The sequence below is a fragment of the Sturnus vulgaris genome, chromosome 20, assembly GCF_052056855.1.
Source record: "Sturnus vulgaris isolate bStuVul1 chromosome 20, bStuVul1.hap1, whole genome shotgun sequence".
Classification (NCBI taxonomy): domain Eukaryota; kingdom Metazoa; phylum Chordata; class Aves; order Passeriformes; family Sturnidae; genus Sturnus; species Sturnus vulgaris.
Window position 1 is genome coordinate 7,724,212 of NC_142262.1, and position 12,759 is coordinate 7,736,970.

At 43.9% G+C, this 12,759-nt stretch overlaps 1 protein-coding gene across 1 annotated transcript in view; it reads left to right on the plus strand.

Annotated features, from left to right (window-relative positions):
* The first annotated feature begins 1,383 nt into the window (after nt 1-1,383).
* The window catches only part of SEC14L1 (SEC14 like lipid binding 1), a 39,348-nt gene continuing 27,972 nt past the window's right edge, over nt 1,384-12,759 (plus strand). The window contains exons 1-2 of the mRNA XM_014889158.2: nt 1,384-1,505; nt 3,152-3,243. Coding sequence (XP_014744644.2) covers nt 3,181-3,243 — 63 coding nt within the window. The 5' untranslated portion in view covers nt 1,384-1,505; nt 3,152-3,180. The remainder of the gene's footprint in view (nt 1,506-3,151; nt 3,244-12,759) is intronic.

Here is a 12,759-nt window from a genome sequence, read left to right on the forward strand (position 1 = left end):
ATCACAGTTAAATCACACAAGGTGTGAGACAGAGCTCTTTGAGGCATCCCAGACTGCAAATACCCCGAGCTAGGTGAACGCTGGCTGATTACAGAGACAGAGAAGAGGCAGAAAGATGTTCCAGCAGTGACTGAGGTGGCTCCCCGTGCTCCCACAGCACCATGACCCTGAGCACTGTGCTGTGCCATTGCCCTAAGCTGAGTTTGCCCTGACGGTGCCTGAAACCCACCCGGGGACCCCCAGAACCCTGTGCTGAGGGAGCCACGAGGAGTGTGGGGCCATGAGATGCTCAGGGGGCCGAGGGGATGGGAGGTACCTGCAGAAGGTGCCATGTCCTGCTGTCCATGCCCTCCTGCACCCAGGGTGTGTGTACATGACTCTGTCTGTGTTTGAGGGGGACTCTGCCCCTCTGCTCCACTCAGGTGAGACCCCACCTGGAATACCCTGGGGTTCCTGCACAGGACATGGACCTGTCGGAGCAGGTACAGAGGAGGAACCAAGATGATTGAAGGGTTGGAGCAGTTCTGATAAGAGGAAAGGCTGTGGGAGAATTTGGATTGTTCAGCCTGGAGAAGACTTTGGGGTGACCTAATTGCAGCTTTTCAATATAGAATCACAGAATCACAGAATCTGCTGAGCTGGAAGGCACCCCCAGGGTCATCGAGTCCAACTCCTGGCCCTGCACAGGACAGCCCAAGAATTCCATCACGTGAGAGCGTTGTCCAAATGTTCCTTGGTCTCAGACAGGCTCAGTGCTGTGATCACCTCTCTGAGGACTCTGTTCCAGTGCTCAGCCACCCTCTGGGTGAAAAACTTCTCATATCCAACCTAAACCTCCCGACTCAGCTTCACGCTGCTCCTGAAGGCAGCCCACAAGAAAGGTGGGAGGGAGAGTATTTACCAGGGCATGTAGTGACAGGACAAGGGGGGATGGCTTCACACTGACACAGAGGAGGCTTAGATTTGTTTAGTCATCATTCCTGGAAGTGTTTACGAACAAAGACTAGATGTGGCACTTAGTGCCATGGTCTAATTGGCAAGGTGGTGTCAGGTAATCGGTTGGACTCGGTGACCTCAAAGGTCTTTTCTATCCTAACTGATCCCGTCATTCTGTGATTATAGATTTGGAAGAAATGTTTTGTGAGGGTGGTGAGGAGCAGCTGCGGTTCTGGAAGTGTCCAAGGCCAAGTGCACGAAGCAATGTGGTCTAGTGTACGCTGTCCCTGCCCACGGCAGGAGAGTGGGGGTGACACTGGATGAAACCTTTAGGATTCTCTCCCACCCCAGCCATTCCACCACGGCACCGCCGCCTCTCCCCTCACGGCCGCCGCGCTCCCCGCACCGCCCACAGCGCATGCGCCCCGCCCTTCCCCGGCGCCCGCAGCGCGCAGGCGCGGGCCCGCCCCCGCCCGGCACCGCGAACGACGGGCGGCGACGCGCGCCCCTCCCGCGCAGGACGGCGCTGCCCCGGCGGCATGAGGGGAGAGCGCGGCCGGCTCCGAGCGGTAAGGACGGCGCCGAGCCTCCCGGGCTCCCGCCCGCGCCCCGCGTCCCCCCAGCCCCGCCGCCCTGCCCCGCGGCAACTTTCCCATTGTCCGCCTGCTGCCCGCCGGGGAGCCTCGCGGAGCAGTCGGCGCTGCCCGTAGCGGACGGGGGCGGGTAGTGGTGATGATGATGATGATGATGATGGTGGGGCGGGGGTCGCGGTCCTCGGGCGGGTCACGGCGGCGCTGCGGTCGCTGCGCTCCGGCCGCCCCGGGCAGGCGGCTGTGGCCGGGTCCCTCCGGGGCAGCGCGGGGCTGTCACAGGTGTCCCGTCCCCTCCCGGAGTGTCCCGGAACCCTCCGGGGCAGTGCGGGGCTGTCACCGCTGTCTCTCCATCCTGTCCCTTCCCGGAGCGTCCCGGATCCCTCCGGAGCAGCGCGGAGCTGTCACAGGTGTCCCTTCCTTCCCCTGGCGGGGTGTCCCGGTCGCTGTAGGGCTGTCACAGGTGTCCCGTCCCCTCGCGGGCTGTCCCGGGTCCCTGCGGGAGAGCTCGGGGCTGTCACAGGTGTCCCCACGTCCCGTCCCCTCCCGGGGTGTCCCTGTTCCGCCGCGGCGAGAGGAACGCGGAGTTTCTTTGTTGTGTAACTCGTTTTGTCTGGGGATTAGAGAGGCTTTGTGCTGATTCAGGTGGGTTTGTTATTTTTTTTAAAACAAGCGGGGCAGTCATGGGTAAATTCTTCTCAGGGCTGGGATGTCGGAGAACTTTCCTGTGGCTCGGGGGGTTGTTCTTGGCTCCGGCCGAGCTGCGGGGCTGGAGCCCCTGACGGACGGAGAAGTGAAGCGAACTTGCTGTAGCGAACCCATCTCTCGCTGAAATGAGGCTGGCTCGCAGCCCGCCGTTCATATGCCCGTGCTACTGCCAGGATTTTTCAATAAACGTAATTGCAGTCGAGAGAGTTCGGGTCAAGCACTTTGCTGGGTAGAAGCAGGCACGAAGCCTTTGAGTAATTCCTCTCCGCGTTGCCAGTGAATCTTTCCTGGCCGCGTAGTGGAATTTTTCTCGAAGTTTATTTCCCCAACTATCTCATAAGTTTCTCTCTCAAAAGTTTCAATTTTTTTGGAGATGATCAAGGAACGCCTTTGATCCATCAGTGTGCTTTAGTAATCTATTTTTTCCTTCTTTCTGCAAACAAGCATTTTTAACACTTTTTTTAACCTCTGTTTGTGCTTTCTGTGTTTCTTTCTTGGTTTTTTTCCCCTCCCAGTCCCTGCTCTGAGCAGGGCAGCCCACATACTGTGCTGGGGGACTGGGAAATGCTTTTCTGCCTGTAGCTGGGATGTGTCAGTGTTTAGTTCTCAGCAGCAGCAGCACAGGAAATGTCACCATCCTGACAAAGAGTCATAAAATATGTTGAAGATTTGTTACTAAAAGTGGACTAAAATGTGCTAATTTTATGTAGTCTTTGGAAGAAATGATAAGTCATTTCTGACAGAAATATATATATAGCTTTTCAGGGCCCCTGTTGGGCCTTTAAAAAGGTTGTCAGGGAATTGTGAAGGATTTCCTGTGGAATTGCTAACGTGGTACCACGCACAGACTAATTGTAAGAGAAAATTGAAAATGGCTTCCTACGTCTGACAGATGGTTTTAAAAATTTCTTTTCCAGGTTTGAGTTGATCTCACTAAACTGCAGCCATGGTGCAGAAGTACCAGTCCCCCGTACGGGTGTATAAACACCCTTTTGAGTTAATTATGGCTGTAAGTATTAATTTTTGCTGTAATTTCCTTCTTGAGAGTTCCTTGTGTTGCTGAGTACTTGCTGGGCTTTGTTTGTTAGATACTGTAGAACATACAAAGCTGAAAACAAAATGTGAGCTATGAGAGCTGTGTGTTCAATGGTTTCTTCTCTGCCCTGAATATTTTCTTAATATAATGTGCTCTCCTTTTCTGCCAAAGTTTCGATAGTGTTTACAGATGTATTTGAAAGTTAGAGCAAAAGTAAGATTGAAGTGTACTGGAAGTTGATTACTGGGGGCAGACTTCTTTAGAACAGGAGGAAATGTCATGTACACTGATTAAAACATTCTTATGGTTATGTCTTCATCAGGGTAAAATTTACAGGATTAGAGAGCACAGAGAAGGCCGTGAAAGCAAGGATATGCCTGAATGAAAAGGGAGAATGGACAATGGGAACATTTTGAGGGAAGAGAAGAAAAAGCTTGGTAGGGAGGCCAGAGAGATGAACAAAAAGCCTTTTGGGTGCACGTTGCTAATTGGTGTGATTGTGGTACAAACAGTAATGAAAAGTAAGGAATTTAATTAGGTTCCCCTTTTTATTTCTCTCCCTTCTCTCCCTCCCTTTTCTCTCCTTTTAGAAAACAGAGTGGAAGTAGGTATTTGACATTTTCAAGTATATTCAGTTGAAACCACAGATGTGGGGCTCTTATGAGTTTCAAAGAGCAATTAAGGAGCTTTTCACTGATAAAAACAGTTAAAAGTGAACCTTAATCTAAATAATAATTGTTTGATTTCGCTTGCTGAAAATGCTGTGTTTAATGGCTTTGGAGGAGAGTTTTAATAATGCTCATAGTGTAAATATTTAGATAGATCACATGGTTTGGAGTGCAGGGTTCCTTACAGAAGTGATCCTTTGCAGTCACAGGGCAAAAAAGGATTAGATCACTCTGCAGGGAATACTTGCATTTCTTTTTATCTTATTCCTAAGGCTGCCTCCAGTGTTACAAATGTCGGTCTTGCTCTTGCAGACACTTCAAGGCAGAGAGTTGTTATTTTGCTGAGCAGTGAAGAAGCCAACTGTGATATGTGTAAGGTCTTTTATGAGTTCAGTAACTCTGACAGCTGGGCTTCAGGTGGGCTCTCCGTGAAATTTGATAGTGTCTGTGACTTTAGCCTGCAGTAGATCAATGAGCCAAAATTAATTTCTTAAATGAAATTCCCTGGCTGTTTGCTAAACTGATGAGTCTTTACCTTGCTGCTGAATTGAAGGCAAAAATTCTTCCCCTGGGTTATTTCTTCAAGGATATTTTGAGTGAAAATGCTGACATCAGAATTGTCCACAACACTTTGCTGGGTGTAATTAGAAACACTTCTGACTATTAGTATTAACTGAGAGGTCTCAAACTTTTCTGTGTCTTGGGGATAATATCTGAAGAATAATATTTAACAGATATAAAGTCTTCCCTTACATTAAAGCTTTTCTTTAGAAAGCAAGAGGCTATAGTAGGTATGCAACTAGGATAAAATAATAGTTAAAAATTAAAAGTGAACTAAGAAGAGAAGAATGCTTGTAAAAAGAAACAGCCAGACAGTATCCTTTCTGAGACTGGAAGTTTAGCTGAGCAATAATACATCTGGTTTATTTAGTCTGTGTCAGAGCAGTGGGTTATCACTTGTACTTGTTCAGAATGTGAGTGCTGGATGAACATCCTCCCCCTGCCATGTTGCTGCTGTTACTGATTTTTAAAACTTGTAAAATTCCTGCTGGTGATCCATCAAAACTGTCCATGCATTTTCTGAAGTGTGTAGAGGAGTCCATGAGCCAAATTCTGTGAGGAATATAAACAGTATATACAAGCTTGATGCTTTTTGTTCCTGTTTTGTTACTGTTTCTCCTTGGTTGAACAGTGGTTGCATAAGTTGATGAAGTATTTCTGGAAGGAATACTTGTATCAAATTCTGTGCTCAGTAAAGTGGAAGCACTACGTTGCATATTCTCAACAAAAAAAAAGTGCTATAATGTTATTTTAACAGTGCCAGCAGCTCTTCTGAAAGGAGGAACTGCCTGCTGTATACAAAGCTTGAATTTAAATCACCCAATAAATGACTTACGTGTTGTTTGATTTTCCTCTGTTCCTCTCTTTTTATTTGCACGCAGCCCTTGAGAGAATGTGTTCTCAAACAGAGATTTAAACCCACACCCAGAGATCTGTCATAAAAAAAAATCTCTCGAGAAAACTTTGGTCAGTGTGGCAGCAGGGTTCTGTGTGATGAGTTGTCTTAAAAAATCAGTTTCTAGCCTGGCTCTTGTGTGAGATCTCATCTTTGTGTTCAGGTGCTGAGTACTGTTAAAAATTCTGTTTGGCCAGTTGTCCTCCCTTCCCTGGGCATTCTGTGGAACTCCAGAGGTAATTCTCTCTCTGGAGTAGTGAGGAAATTCACCAGTGTCAATGAAACCCATGTGCACTGGGAAGGTTCCCTGGATGATGTGTGTTGCAATTGCAAATTAGAACTCATTAAGTCAAACTAATATTTAGCCTTCAGATCAAGAAATCAGCATTAATTTTTCTTTTTTAGAAGCCACTGAGTGAATGCCACTTGCTGAGCGAGTAATTTACAGTGCAAACTTCCGATTTTCCACTTTCCCCTTCCTGGGTTTCCAAGAGGTACTTGAGGGAGAATGGAGCACAATCAGCATTCCATTCATGCAGCTCTAGTGTGTTCCCAGGGAACTTTGTTCTCTGGGAAGGGTGACTGCAGCTCTATATTAAGACAAACACTGGATTTAATTCCACTTTGATCTAAGCCAAGTTTGTCAAGGCAAAAGTGTTTTGCAGGCAATTATGATATAATGATTTCTAAAATAGACAAAAGTCAAAATTCTTTTCCTGAGTTAAATTGATGTTGGAAATAAGTTTCTCTGTTATGCTTCCTCCACTGAAATCCAAAACTCAGGGGTTGAGCCCTAATATATCTCTATATATGACAATATCCTTAAGGCATGACCCCTTATCTCCCAACTGGGAATTGGTGAGGCTGAGGCTGGGAGGGAGTGGGAACATCCATTGCTTCAAAGCTTCCAACCTTCCCTCATCATTCAAGTCCAGCTGTGTAAAATCTAATACAAGCTATTTCCCTTGAAGATTTCCTTCTACTGGCAAATTGTGTGGTTCCAGATAATGTTTAAGATGCAAATCTTTTAATGAAACTATTTCCTCAACTTGAAAAGATTCTAGAATTGTAGGCCAGAAATTACCACACTTTAGTCTGACACACCTAACCCAGGCCAGATGATTTCACCAAATAGTTTCCGAAGCTGACATGATGATTTTTGGCTGCTCTGTGGAATATCTGTTATAATTAACCTCTTGGAATCTCTGTGTGTTAGTGGATATGTATTTGAAAAAGCACCCAGAGCAGCAGCTTGCACAGCTGTTCAGGAGACTGAATAGAATCTCACTTCTCCTCCTGTGCAGAGTTTACGTAATGCTGGAAGCAGCTGAAATGTGGAAAAATGGCTGTTTACTTAGACTCACTTGTCAAGTTACCAAGGTTAAATATACTGAAGAAAAACTGAGAAGCTGCTTTTAGAAAACTTCCAAAGATTACAGATTCCTTTTTTATTTTCTATTAGCTTAAAGAGGTTTACATTTAAAGTAATACAGGGACTTTGCTGAATAAGTGGTTCTTAATATTAAAAGACAGTTAAGAACTTGAATCTTCCTTAACACACGAGGCTAAAATTAACTTTGGAGATTCGCAGCTCATTTTCAGTCTGACATACTTTAGATAATTCCCCTTGAGTTTAATTTCCAAAGTAAATTTAAATAAGGAATAATCAGTTGCAATGGCATTTCAAGGGTGGAATTTATGCAAATGGAAAAGAAATAAGATGTTTGAAAAAGCACACATTGGATTGAACCATTGACCAGCGGGATTTTTCTTGTTAAGTTTCTGAAAGCTCTGTGGAAAATGTATTGCTCTTCAGCCCATTTAGAAAATGTCCTATTTACAGTCACAAATTACTTAGTTTCAGAAATAATGTGGATTTTAAAAGTGGATCTCCCATTTTGCCACTGTTATGATGGAATAGCTGAAGTATCTCAAACATTAATCTTTCCTAGTAAGTATAATGTGTAGTGCCTTTGATTATATTATCATTTTAATGGTTCAAATTTGCTGCTTTGGAACATCATGCTGACTGGCTCTCTAGCTTTATAGATCTAAAAAATAGTTCTTAAGGTATATCTCATGAATTAAAGTATCCTTAAATTACAGGTGAGTAATAAGATTGTAAATGGGATAAATATGCTTCAGTGATAAGAGTAGATTAGAAAAAAAATCATCTGTTTTTCCAGATTGACAATTCAAAGTATAATCCCTTGATCTAGGTTGTAATGAGCTTCCTGATCAGCACTACATTATTATTTCACTGTAAAAGTTATCACTTTAAAAAGTCATCTAAAAAAAATTCAAACTGTGTCAAGCTAAGTGCCATACCTGTTCATAAATACTCACCAATTTTATTCCTTCCAGTCTCATTTTGTTTTCCTGGAAAAAATGCATTTCACACATCATGTGAAGAGGGGCTGAAAGGTTGGTGAGAAAAAGGAAGCTCTTTCTGCAAGTGCTTTTGAAAGCACAAAGTAGGCTTTAAATATATAGAGGAGTATTTTATTCCCCTGATGCTGTGCACTTTGCTGAGAATTTGTCTTGGATACTTAAATCCTGTGGAAGGAAATAAACTTGAGTGTCTGCTCTCAAAACCTGAGCTGTTTTCCTTTCTGTTGTAGAACTCCCAGAGTCTCATCTGCTTTGCTTCTTGTCTTTGTTGAAAACTCAGCCTTATTTGCTGTTGGTAAAGCTGTGGTGGAGCAGAGCCTTGTGTGAAATTTCTGAATTTGTATTAAATACCTGGAGTTTCACTGCTGGTTGATGGTGGATCCTGTGTTAGCACACAGTGTAAGAACAAATGATTATTTGGCCACTTGTTTGGAATGAGCTGTGGGTAACAAATGGGAGTTCACTTAAGCACTAGGAAAAAATATTGACTTAGCAGCCTCCGAAGAGTGCAATTTATGTGTTATTTTGTGATCTGCTTAGCTATTTCCATGCTTGGTTTCCTGGGTATTTTTTTTGTTTGTTCTTTTTTTTTTTTTTTCTTTTGGGCAAACACATGACCTGACTCTGGCTGACAGCTGCAGTTTTCTTGTTCACTGAAAGCTTTGAGTCAGTTTTTAACAAGTCTTTTACACTTTAAAGGCTAAGCCACCACTACTGTCACACTCTGAAAGGTGTCAGAAGAAGGAAAATATGTATCAAAACAGTTCTTGTGTTTTGTTCTGAAAGCCCTCCAAGCTTTTCACCCTTTGCAGGTGTTTTAGCTCTGGTGTGAAGTGCTGCTCTAGGATCTGTTGATGCAGCCAAGTGATGTTGCCTTTGAGTTCAAACTCTTAAATATGTGGGAATCTGGCAGAAGAGAAGAGATTTCATATCCTGCAGAGTCCTGGGCACTCAGGGTTCTACAGTTACAGTCTGGAGAAGGTTTAACTTCCTGCTCGTGGTCTAATGTGTCCTTAGACAGTAAGAAGCATGTGTAAAAGCCTTCAAAACCTTGTGGGAAAGAGATAAGGTGAATTTCTGGGGGGGGATTGATTAAAAAAACAAATCCAGTGAGAAGCCAGAGGTTGCTCAGAGATCAGAATGATGTGTTTCCATATTGCTTGGGCAGTCTGTGCTGCCCGAGGACTTCAGTTGGAGTCCAGAATCTGGAACCCAGAATTGAGGGGGTTTTTGTTATAACCAGGATTGAACTTTTGCTTTGAACTTTCTTTGGAGTCAGTATGTTCCTGGAGGGAGGCCAGTGATGGAATCTGTAAGCTGTTGCATTCTGAATGTAGAATGAATCTTCTGAGAATATGCAAGGAAAGCTGTTAATTAGCTCAAGTTGAAATTAATTACAGGTTGGTCTTAAATGGTCTATTTCTTTTTCTCCCAAGTGAATTTGTCTTCCAGTTTTTTCATGTAGTTTAAAAATACTGTGCATGTATTCTAAATGAAGAACTAGGATTTTAAGCTGAATTATTTAAGACTTTATTTCATTTTTGTGATAGAGTTGAGGCAGGTCAGGTTAGCAGCTCATGTAAAATGTTAAGTAAGGCCTATTACAGGTAGTTTAATAATTTTACTTTCTCACAGTTGAAGTGCAGCTGGTCTCAGCCATCAGCAGTCAGTCAGTGGTGTTTGAGACCAGAGCCCTGCCAGGGAGCCGAGCTGGTGGCAGAGCTGGTGGCAGCATGGCTGGCAGGGCTGCCTGGCATCCTCTGGGCTCTGCTGCAGCCTGGAGCAGCACTGCCAAGAGAGTACAAGGCACCAGAGAGCCATCACAATTGGAGAGCTGCTCTCAAGTTCTTGGCTTTTCTCTGCATTGCTTTTGCTCGAGTCGTGCTGATTTCAGCCCAGTCCGCAGAGGTTTTCAGTTTGTGGTTCAGGGCCTGTTTCTTCTGAGGGTCAGAGAAACACCAAGGTCTGGTTTCCCACTGTAGCTAAGGCTGCTGCTCTTGCTTTTTTGCAAAGACACGTTCATCAGCAAGCCAGCCTAGGGACAGAGCTGGGCCAGAGCTGTCTTGGAAAAAAGGAAGATAAATTCCTTGTCAACCCAATTTCCTCACTGGGCTCCCTTAAGGCTGCTGAGCACCCCTGTAGGAGCAGGTGCTCGTCCCCCCCCGTGCTGTGGGTGAGCTGCTGGCAGCTGGCTGCAAGAAAGAGGAGTCAGCAGAGCATCTGTCACTAGGGCTGCACTCTGGGAGCCCTGATTCCGTTGGGGAATAATTAGGGATCTGCAGTTTGAAAAATGCAGAAGCTGTTTGCTGTAACACTAAATGGAGGGGCCATTAGAAACCTGATTCAGCAGTCTTCAGGTATTATTTAACAGTGCAAAGTACTTGCAAATTGCACTTAATGGCTTGGAGTTGTGGATTCTGTGTGTTGCTTTGGCATAAAGGGGGCTTGACCTTGCTTCAGAAAAATGAAAATTACAAATTTCTGTCTTGTATGCATGTGAATGGACTGGCTGCCTGTCTTGCTTTGTATTCGTGTGTAAAACTTCACATTTGAGCATTTTCAATCTTGGACTTCTCTTGGGTTTTACTTCATTATAATTTGTTTTGGGTTCTATATATCAGCAAATTTAAAAATAAAAATAACACTGGGCTACCAGCTTTAACTCTGATGACAGCAGAGGGATTGTGGGAGGGAGCAAAGAGAAGCTAGTCGTTTGCATTACAAATGAATTTTTATTTAAACGGTTTCAATTCTTAATTGTGCATGTTTGGGCTCTCTTAAATTACTGATTCAAGATTTTGTCATGGTCAGATTGATGAAGTTAAATACCTAAATGTGTGGGGCTATGGATTACTAGATAATTGCAGCAGTTTTCATTTTGTTGGTATTTATGCTCTCATGATTTGAGTACGGATGCATTTTGGAATGTATGCAGATCAATTTGTGCAGGAGTTGAAAGCCACACTGCAAACCTCACCATCTCAGCCTGTCTGATAACTTCTGCCGTGCCTACTGCTGCTGAAATATTAAATCATATCTCTGTGACAATCACAGATCTCAGTCTGTGAAAATGAGCATTTCCCTGGTGATGGTCAGGGTGCCCATGTGCCATTTAGAGTTGTTTATGCCACAGCAGAAGGGAGCAGCTTCCTGATGAGAGCACTTCCTTTCTTGCGTGCATTGTGTCCCTTCATTTAGTGTGAAATTCAAATGCCACAGACATTCAGTCCAGTTCAGGCATACCAGGCAGCAGAAGCCTTTCCAGAGGATTTTTTTTTCAGACTATTTCATTCAATGTGTAAATTATACTGTATAATTTGCAAAACTCTTTGCTGTGCAATTCATTGGCTTGTAGATAGATAAGTTCTTCATTACTGAATTCAAGGCTCTATGAAATTACTTATTTCTATTGAAGTGTTTCATGGTGTGCGTGGTGCAGCTATTGAAGTTGTAGTGAAAAGGATTTAAAGCAATTTCATTTGAACTTGTTTGTTCTGTGTTGACTAAACCGACTCATGTTTTGTTTGCATTTCTTTGTTGTAAAGGAGGGTGAAGAACAAAGAAGTGATTGTCTGTAATCTATGACTTTAATTTCTTTTTAGAAAAGAATCAAATGACTCTTGACTGTTCCATTTTTTTATTGCCTTACCTTTTGAAGCTAGGTGATGTTTTCTATGTTTTATTGGGGAGCAGATGCAGGGGTGCAGAAGTTGTACCATGCCAGTAATGGATCTTGCACTGGTATTACCTAGTTATTGAGATCTGGATGATTAATTAGGATATTTTTTTTTTTGTCTCTTAATGAGAAGCACAGAACTGGATTGTACCATGAGGCCTCTCTAGTGCTGCCTTTCAGGCAGTGGCCAAGGGCAGTATCTGCCTCTAGGGGAGAGGATAAGAATGAGATAAACATATGGTAACACTCTTAGGATACTCTCTCATCCTCCAGCAATGCAATTTTATGTCTTGACAGCCCTTCTGGTCCAGAATGTGCCGTTGTCAGGAATAACATCTCATGTGCTTCATTTCTTGTGCTCCCAATTCCTTCCTGGAGCTCAGTGAACTCTGTGCTGACACCCTCCAGCAGGAGCTGGTGCTTCATGACACGCTGTGTCAGGAGATGGATCCTTTTCCTTGAGCCTGGCAGAGCTTGCTCAGCCTCTCACCTCCTGCTGCTCGTGTCACAAGAGGCAGCACAGCCTGGCTCAGGCCCTCTTACATGTGGCAGGTCCAGACCCTCTGGTCTTAAATGGCTCAATTTCATGGTGGTGCCTTAGTAAGTTCAGTAGTTTATGATTTCACTTGAGGAACTGCTGCTCTTGGATTTCCACCATCAGTTTTTTGCCTTTTTGAGGGTCTCCTAATACATCAGACATGGTTAGAGGTATTTTTTTGTTACACTTCCTAGCTTGAGATAAATAGTGTGCAGGCTCCAGACTCTATCATGCTGCATTTTGATGACATTCCATTGACATAAGTGAATCGTTGAGACTTAAAATGATGCACTTAAAACTTTTTAATTGGTTTACTTAACAGAATATGGCTGCTCTGTACGTGGAAGTTGATATTTTGCTGGTCCAAAAGCCAAATCAAGGCCTTGCTATTTATCTTGAATTTTGTGTTCTTCTGGAGAAGCTCTCTGTACTAATGACAGTGTTGGAAGAGTGAAATCACTGGGGCACTGCTCAGAGGCCAATTGCCTCTGGGCCAAATGAAAACCTGGTGGGTGAAGTCTAAGGCAGTGAAGTCAAACCTGTTCCACTGAACCTTCATGGATGGGGGAGGAAAGTCTGGAGACATTTTTTTCTTGTGGTAGTACAAGTCTTTAACCTCTCAGGCAATGGTTTAATGAGGATTTCTGAGCCCACACTGTAGCAGTGCTGTAGTCATCCTGTCCTCCTCCACTCATAAATTAGATTTTGTCTGCACAGTAATAATTTTATTTAAAATAGCCTAACATATTCCAGATGTTAA